General features: G+C 29.6%; 1 protein-coding gene across 2 annotated transcripts; it reads left to right on the plus strand.

The window, feature by feature from the left end:
• The first annotated feature begins 1,083 nt into the window (after positions 1 to 1,083).
• LOC123698452 (alpha-tocopherol transfer protein-like) lies at positions 1,084 to 8,265 on the plus strand. 2 transcript variants are annotated; one of them, XM_045645079.1, is made up of 8 exons: positions 1,084 to 1,220; positions 1,449 to 1,524; positions 4,450 to 4,609; positions 5,866 to 6,112; positions 7,104 to 7,214; positions 7,596 to 7,729; positions 7,897 to 8,029; positions 8,120 to 8,265. In XM_045645079.1, exons 2-7 carry the CDS (start codon positions 1,449 to 1,451, stop codon positions 8,000 to 8,002), a joined length of 834 nt encoding a protein of 277 aa, XP_045501035.1. In that variant the 5' UTR covers positions 1,084 to 1,220; the 3' UTR covers positions 8,003 to 8,029; positions 8,120 to 8,265. The 2 variants fall into 2 exon arrangements, with proteins under 2 accessions (XP_045501035.1, XP_045501034.1); XM_045645078.1 differs by having other exon boundaries at positions 7,897 to 8,265.
• The last annotated feature ends 962 nt before the right edge of the window (positions 8,266 to 9,227 follow it).

Here is a 9,227-nt window from a genome sequence, read left to right on the forward strand (position 1 = left end):
CTGTGCCTATGCATTTCAGCTGTAACACATGTAATATTTACTTATCTTTGTATATATGTATCAGTATGTAACTTATAAGTTGTATGTATCGGTAGGTTCGTTGAATACAATTCGTCTACAATACGACTTACTTAGATACTATTTATATAATATTTTTATTTATAACTCCATAAATCTAAAATAGTTTTTCCTTTCCGTTCCTTGAAGTTATTTAACGTTAAATTTGTAATATTTTAGCTAATATTTTTTGACAGGCTTATAATAATCAACAATAAATTAAAGTTGTGATTTAATTGTATTTTTATTAAGCAGAAGGTACATATGAGGTACCTACTTTTATATAAAAAGAATAATAATTAATAAATGATTACGACAAAAACTTAATTAAGTACTTAGTAATGTCATATTATAATATGTACCTACTTGAACAATGAACATGCTTACAATTTCGTTGATGTTTGACCACAATTGTCTTGGAAGGACCGAATGAATAAATTATTATTATAAATATAAATTTATAAATAATAGAAAAAAATCGATCACGAGGCTATAAAATTATACCTAATTTATAAAAAAGAACCTTCTAAAAAAAAGCCACGACGAAAACTTGATTAAAAATATAGTTTTACATGATGCCCTAATTAGGTACCTTCTATTTAAAAGGTCCTGGATTATAACATAATTATAATGTATAGGTAAGTACCTACCTATACCTAACCTATACTATTTAGATTGTTCCCTTATAGAACAATTATATATAATTAATTATTATTATAATAATTATATATTTTATTATTTGATCCGAAGATGAGGACGATATCAAACAAGTCATTAATTAAAAGTGATACGCATTGTAGGTAATTTACTTTCTTGAAATTATTAATAATATCTATTATCTAAGTAGTATCTACACGCGCGTGAAATTATGAAAAAGGAAAAGTATTATAATGCGAAATTAAATCAATGAATGTGCAGTGCACCTTAATAATAATAATTGTGACGTCTAAATATTGAGATTAGTGATTATAAGGTTTACCTTACAGCTTTAGCTATTGACGAGTTGTACCTACTTGCTCAAATAGTGTTGTTGGAAGGATAGTCTACTGACACTGAGCAAAGACTGCAGACTGCAGTCAGCACTCAGCAGCCTCACACCAACCAGAAAGGTTGGATGAAGCATATTTACTATCTCATAAGTGTGTAACCACGCGTCTTGTACGGTAAGCAAATTTTTCTAAATAAATTTTCGCCTACGCAAATCGATTTTGTTTATTTGTTTTGTTGTTGTTTGCATAATAATTAGTACTGATTAAATATCTTGACCAACGTAGTGTTTTCATGATTGTGTAGTTGCTTCAATTGTGTGTATTTTATGACATAATGAGAGAAATAAGAATCAAATGATGAGATTAGCAGTGATAAAACAATATTTTCATTTTTTTATTCAGATGACGGCTAAAAGTAAAGATGTTGCATTTATCAAGGAATGGATGGCTAAGGAGCCTTATCTTCCCAAAGACCTAGGTAAGATTTTTTTGTGACTCGTAACTACTTACGTTCTAATAATATTTTTTGGTGAATACATTGTTCCTCATACAAACCTTTGCCTCACCATAAGGATAAATGGGCATATAAAAGTTTAATCTAATTCGGCGCAATCGTTTAGAAGTCACGCACACCGCACACGTAACTATCTACAAACTTTTATTTTTTAAATAATAATATCTAAATTTTTTTCTATTTTTAAGAAAATATAAGAGAATACATGCTCTGCACGCAAACTGCACAGGTTATATAAAGTAATACCTAAATATTTTTTTTAATTAAATAATAATAATAATTTTCGATCATCATCATCATTATAATTAAGCAACCAAATTAAATATTTAGTTTTATGTAAGTACAGTGTACGATAAAAAGTAGGTATTGTAAGAACGAAGCTCTACAAATCTCTATTTTCTTCGAGAGTATAAATTGCAGACATTTTAAAAATAATTATTTAATAGACATACCTAGTTAATATTAAAGTTTCGTTTAAATTGCTTATAATGAAATCTCTTTGATTCAAACGAATTAACATTTCCTACTAAATTACTATTAAAAACTACATGCTACATGTGTATTGTGTACGTCAAATACTGAATTTAATCACAGATTGTCATTTTTAAACGTTTCCTATAAAAATCTAACATCACTGTTTGTGATTAGCCGTAGTATTTAATATGTTCTGCTAGTTGAAAACTTCCTCATAGGTAGTTAAATACCCTCATCAATCCACAATCGATAGAAAATTAGTATCCTTGAGATATCTTTTTAGATAGAAAGAAAGTGCGTGCAGTTAATATCTATGTCGTGTAAGCGTGCCCATATCGTAGATTTGCTCATTTCATGAAATTATTGATCATTTCGCGAAATGGTCGCTTTTCATGAAATGGTTGAATGTCTATTGGCCACATCATGATGTGGTTTAAGCAGATCAATGATAAGAAATCGTTTCTCGATATGGCTAACCAAACGCGCGATTTTTTTATGAAATTAATTATTTATTATATAAACATTAATTATTGGTAGGGGCGCTGCAAGCGTTGTGTATGTGATAAGATGGCGGCCGCTGGCGAAAATTTTATTATTCGAAGTTAAAACTTCATAATACGTTTAATTACAATATGAAAAAAGTCATAGAAAAGAATTTACGACGAAGAGGTTCGAGTACTATGGAAACTGCGGATAAGATATTGAAAAAAAAATGCGCCTAAATCCTATAACTATATTTAATATTTATAGTCGAGCCAATTTAATAGGCAACATTTGACGTCTATCAATTTTATCTTCGAAGAGAGGTAACCTGCTTAAAAACATCGATTGAAGTGTATTAATCGATACGGTTTTGAAACATTTGTCAATCGAATTTATTAATTTATGATGATTTTTATTCACAAGTAATCAATGCATTCGATTCTAGATGTCTGATTTCGATTTTTAGAGTAACGTCTCTAGTATTTAAAAAGAAAAAAGGTTTATTGACACAAAATTGTAGCGACGTCAGTTCTTCAATTCAGAAATTGTTTATTATGTTTAGGATGGTTTATCAGTAAAATGAAATCTTAAAATTACTTGTATCGGTCATTATTATTAAAAATATGTAATCGTTATTGAAAAAAGTTAAGCAAATGTGCAGTTCTAACAAAACGAAATATCATGTTATTCTATGTCATCGTTACTAGGTTACGTTGTTGAATTTTGTTAAACTGTCAAATGTTGCCTATTAAAATGGCTCTACTATATATATCCTACTAAGTATATTATTATAATTGTTTCTTTATATTTTATCCGACTCCCTATATTTCATACGATCTGGCCAAATGTGGATGACAAAATCTTAAAACATTGACGAAATAACAATCTGGTTCAACTATGTTGGCCACATCATGAAATGCGACCATTTCACGAAATGATCAATGATTTCATGAAATGAGCAAATCTAAGATATGGCCACGACATCTACATACTATATTATAAACATCATTTCGTTTATTCGCTTCTAAAATATTAGCTACAGGTCCTACATATTTCTATTAGGTAGGTCCCGCGACACATTTCAAAAGGTTTACCTCGGTAATTATTGCGTTTGTTTAGTGAAGAAAATCCTTATGTATTCATAATAATTTGTTTAATGTACTTATTCAAATAATACGATTTCACACACTTGTGAAACGTAGTAAAGCGTCTTGTCCATTTTCATATGCGTCCTTGTAAATGGTATACTGCACTAACTACCTATCTATTAATAATTATTATTTATTCTTGCAAAATACTGTTCTTTACGTTTTGATGATTTGTTAGATATCGATTAATATTCGAATTCCGTATCAAATTATATTCGAGACTCGAGTTCTGTAAACAATGAACAGATAGAAATTAATATTTTGCAATAAAAATACGTTGATTTTGTAATTATTGTGTATAATTTGTTTCCGATTCCTGAGTTATTTGCCGGATAGGATAATGAACTGTAAAATGTTTTATTTTAGTATGGAACAATTTAATATTTTCTTTCAATTAGCAGAGTAAGTATGTAGTTTGTAAATACTAAATGGTAAGTTTTGGTTAGTAGGTACTAGGTACCGTTGTTTCAGCTAAGTACCTATAATATGGTAAGTATTAACTTTCTTTAAAATTAAAGGTTGTGACTTGTGAGTATGTTTATAGAAAGTTATATCCGGAAATACTTTATCGATAGATAGCTTGGTACAATTCAGAAAGATATTGTGTTGTTGTTATGTTTTATTTGTAATCGTAATCAATGATAGAATAAATCGTGATGTGAAATGTCTTAGACGAATTTCGTGACGGAAAACGAAATTGGTCCAGCGATTGTAATTTGGTACACTACCAATTATATGCAAATTGTCGAACTTACTGTACACGCAATTTATTTTCATGTTGCAGATGACAGCATGATAGAGAAATTCTTGCACAGCTGCTACGGGAGTCTGGAGAAAACCAAAAAGTGCATTGATAGATTTTGTTCCACTCGAAGTCAGATGCCTGAATTATACTCTGGGAGGGATCCGTTTTCAAAGGAAGTAGAGAACATTTTCAGTGTGACGTAAGTTATTTAAAAAATAACTCTATCTAATTTTATTAAAGTGTAAAAAAGGTGTTAAATTGAATTATTATCAAAAAATACACTCAAGGTTGATTGAGGTACGAAATTAATGATACGAACGTAATTTTCGGACAAAATATAGGTAACTTAATACTTTGTTCACAGCAGGTTTTTATTTGGTTAAAAATAACTTCAAAACTGTGAATATTGTCAAACATTATTTTAAAATGACGTCCTTCATTCATTTTCCTGTTTCAAGCTTTTAAATCTTGAATTACAGTTTATTTTAATATTCTTATTATTTTAAGTAAGTACCTATTTTTTGCAATTTTATATCTACAATAAAATAACAAAGAAGTGCAGTTACAAAGTAGTCACAACCTAGTCAAATTATAAATAGATAGGTACAATAGCAATGTGCAAATATATTTTACACTTAACATTTGCTCATCCGTGGACTATCAATGAATGGTAGAGTACTATAATATGACTCCTTTACACAAACTTCAACAAAGTTTTTTATCATCTAAATATAATACACACTAAATTTACATACGATCTATTATTAAATTTATAATGCATAAATAAATTATACTTTTCGATGTAAATTGAGCATGAATTTATAGCTATAATACTTAATATAAAGTTAAATAAAATTATTAGACTACATGCAGTTGTTGTTATGCAATACTTCGGCAGAAACAATAGCCAATACTTTGTGTACGTCATACTTTCAATTAAAGGTGAAACAATATGTACTAAAATATATTATTGTACCAACTCTCTTACTTGTATCGATAATGACACTATCAATATGTAATAGGCGTAATATAATATCTTCAGGTTATAATAACAATTATTATTATTTCGGATGACTCTACCAAACACTCAAATAATTTGAAACTGTCAAAGGTTAAAATTTTTGATTTTTTTTTTTCAAGAATTATACAACGTTAAAATGTTAGCTAATGAATAAAATGTAGTATAAAAAAGTGAGAGTCACGCTCGTTGCATATAGAAGTTATTATTTAATGATTTGAAACATAATGTAATGATGATGAATCAAACATTATTTTATTTTAACGCCTATATAGCGTGCAATTATACCATTAATCTTTACAAAAGATATTTTTTTACTTTCTCAATTATTGCCTGAAAGCGTTTATAACTATACCTATAAGTAGTGAATGTATAAGAATGAAGTAAAATGCTTGAATGAAGTAATATATCACGTTAAAATGCTTCATAATTTACAGGCGAGTGTGCGCATACAAAGCCGGTGAGAATGAAATATTGATCCATCACTACGATGACCCAGACCTGGAGCAGTTCTCCTTCTACGATATCCTGAAAACCCTCACCATACAGGCGGACTATTGGATCAGATTTCACAACGTATTCCCAGAAGGCCACATCGTCATACTGGACATGTCATCGTTTTCTTTAAAAATGATTCCAAAAGCCAACATTATGTTCTTCAGAGATTTTGTACTATTTCTTTTGGTTAGTATGCAAAAATGATTAATATTTTCCGGATGAAACTATTTTTTTATTTTTTAAGTGAGTGGTGGTCTCCTTGTGCCAACTGCAATGGCATAAACAATGAGAACGAAAATATTATGTAGGTACATGTAGAGCGAAACATTTACAGGATGAACCTAAAAGTTTTTCAAATATTTTTTACTGTGTCTGTTTAAGTAACGTACCTACATAACATACATAACTAGCGGTCCGCCCCGGCTTCGCCCGTGGTACATATTAACGTTTTCTCTACATAAGAACCATCCTCGTACTTCAAGGAATATAATAAAAAAAGAATTATCGAAATCGGTTCAGCCGTTCTCGAGTTATGGAATTACAACGAAAAGTGGCATTGATTTTTATATATTAGAGATATGTCAACATATATTATGTATATCGCATTCAAGAAAACCTCTATAATTTTCTAAGATCAGCTATAATTTATAAATAGTAATTTAATAAATCGATTTTCAAATTAATTCAACGATAACGTTTAAACAGTAATTAACTTAGTATAAATCATTTATTCCATTTATAGAAACAGACAGTGAAGGCCAGAATCGCCCCATCACGCACCTTACACACATACATAATACGTTTTATAAATCCTTTTTAAAATTAACATAGGAGCATTGTTTTGAGCGATTATTTCGCTCAAAACAATGCTCCTATGTTAATTTTATTACAAACGATACGTATTAAATGCCATTAGTATATGCCAATCATCTCTATAAGAAGTTTAATAAATTATTACCTTACTATAGGTTTCGCCCGCGGCTTCGCCCGCGCAATCAAAGAAAAACCCGCATAGTTCCCGTTCCCGTGGGATTTCCGGGATTGTGTCATTTTCCCGGTATAAAAAGTAGCCTATGTCCTTTCTCGGGTATCAAAATTGGTTCAGTAGTTTAAGCGTGTCTGAGTAACAGACAGACAGACAGAGTTACTTTCGCATTTATATTCGTTTTTTTTACAGGAAGGTATGCCCGTACGAGTAAAGAAAGTATATGGTGTGAATGCTCCATCATATTATGATAAACTATATTCGCTAATTAAACCAGCACTACCTTCAGAAATTTGTGATATAGTGAGTACAAACAGTTGTTTTAACTAAATCGTAAGCTATTTAAGGCGATGCTATTTTTTATGGACATAATTATTAATCTTAAAATAGTCGATTATGTTATTGTGTGTAGGTATAGTAAGCAAGTTATAAATAGATTTATTTATGGTCATCAGATTATTAATAGAATCTCGTTTTTGATCTCCTTTGGCATTAATAATCATAAATATTAAAATATCCACAAAAACTAAATTGCTTTTGATTATTGGGTAGAACTCTACATAAATTAATTGCTGTGTTCTAAAATATAAAATTATACCTGAGAAATCTTCAGGCTTTTAAATCATTAAAAGTAGTTGTTAAGTATAAAAATAAACATAATTTTTACAAAATGTTTATTTCCAGATTCACTTTTTCCATGACTATGAGAGTCTACACAAGCATATCGACAAGAAATATTTGCCAGTCGAGTACGGAGGTGACGCTCCCAGCACGATGTCAGAAAATGCAGACTGGATTAAGAAAATTAGGGAAAAGAGGTATTATTTCAAGAATTCAATAATATAGTAGGTAATTCGATATTGTTAAACGTAAAGATGTTTATAAGAGTACTTTGTTGAAAATATGTTGGATGCAAGTTGTACGAGCTAAAAAGCAAGTATAAGTATTCCGTACATCTTAATAAGGAATAATTGTTTATTTGCAGAAAATTGTTCCTAAATGACAACCTGTGGAAAGCTGATCTCAAAATAAAACCAAAAACTGATGGGAACGCTATGAATGGATCCTTCAGGGCACTCTCTATAGATTAATTTTATTATACTTATATTTTTGTTTAGGTAATAAGTACATTTATTTAACTGAACTGGTCAATTTATAGTAATTTTATTATTATAATACTAATAAATGCACATTGTTTTACATTGCAGACGGACATCGGAATATTAAATAAGTGCAAGAGAACTTTTGTTTCATAAACACATTTTTATTAGTTTTATCATAACAAAATGGCACTAACAATGTGTATTTATGACAAATACCCATGTAATATCGTATTAAATATTATTTAAGAAAAGTTATCGTATTTTTATTTTCAATTCTCCAGTCCTCCATCTTTTATTCATGCTTTTCAATATTTTGAAATAATCACCTATATTTTATGCAATCAATTACCACTGTTGTACTTAGAATTTTTATTGCTCTCAAATTTATCTTAGCCTGCCACAGTCATTAGTCGAATCACATTTCAATCGATTCTCAATATGAGATAATTGTACTTCGCCTTTTAAAAAATGATCAAAAACATTATAATAAAACTTCGCTCCGATTTTTAATAAATTATAATTCTGAATAAATTATAATTATGAAATAAGCATCCTTAAATCCATACTATAAACTTATAATCACAGAACATTTAAGAGAGGTAATTATTATATTAATAAACTAGCTTCCACCCACGACTTTGTACGTGCATCCCCGTTTTTCCCCTTTCCCGCAAGAATTTCGGGAAATCCTTTCTTAGCGGATGCCTACGTCCTAACATCTACCTGCATGCCAAATTTCAGCCCGATACGTCCAGTGGTTTGAGCTGTGCTGTGTTGATATCAGTCACCTTTGAGTTTTATATATATAGATTACTATACTTCAGAGAAGAATATTTGGGAGGTGTCATTTATCATTGGCCAGATATAGCAATGATATATTTTTTATAGGTATGAGTAGGTATAAATATTTAAAGAATAAAAAAAGGGATCAAGACACCTTGACCTCTCGACCAGCCGTCAGCCAGAAAAATTATTATATTCTTTAAAATTAAGAATAATTAGATACATTATGGTGGTTTTTATAATGTAATGAAGATTTACCTACATCATTACATGTCTAAGTTAAACAAAATATATATCTGGGAACTCATCGTTTCTTTGTATTATTACCTAAATCTATAATTACCACATGAAGGAATACGTCAGAAAAGGGGAAAAGGAGAAGAGAAACAATAAACATAGCCGGGTTGCAAAACAACATTTATTAACACAA

The sequence above is a fragment of the Colias croceus genome, chromosome 16, assembly GCF_905220415.1.
Source record: "Colias croceus chromosome 16, ilColCroc2.1".
Lineage (NCBI taxonomy): Eukaryota > Metazoa > Arthropoda > Insecta > Lepidoptera > Pieridae > Colias > Colias croceus.

Excerpts from the sequence above, each read along its gene's own strand:
- LOC123698452 (XM_045645078.1), top strand. The coding sequence starts at position 1,449 with ATGACGGCTAAAAGTAAAGATGTTGCATTTATCAAGGAATGGATGGCT. Across the intron at positions 4,610-5,865 it reads GAGAACATTTTCAGTGTGAC|GCGAGTGTGCGCATACAAAG; the intron begins GTAAGTTATTTA and ends CATAATTTACAG. Across the intron at positions 7,730-7,896 it reads AAGAAAATTAGGGAAAAGAG|AAAATTGTTCCTAAATGACA; the intron begins GTATTATTTCAA and ends GTTTATTTGCAG.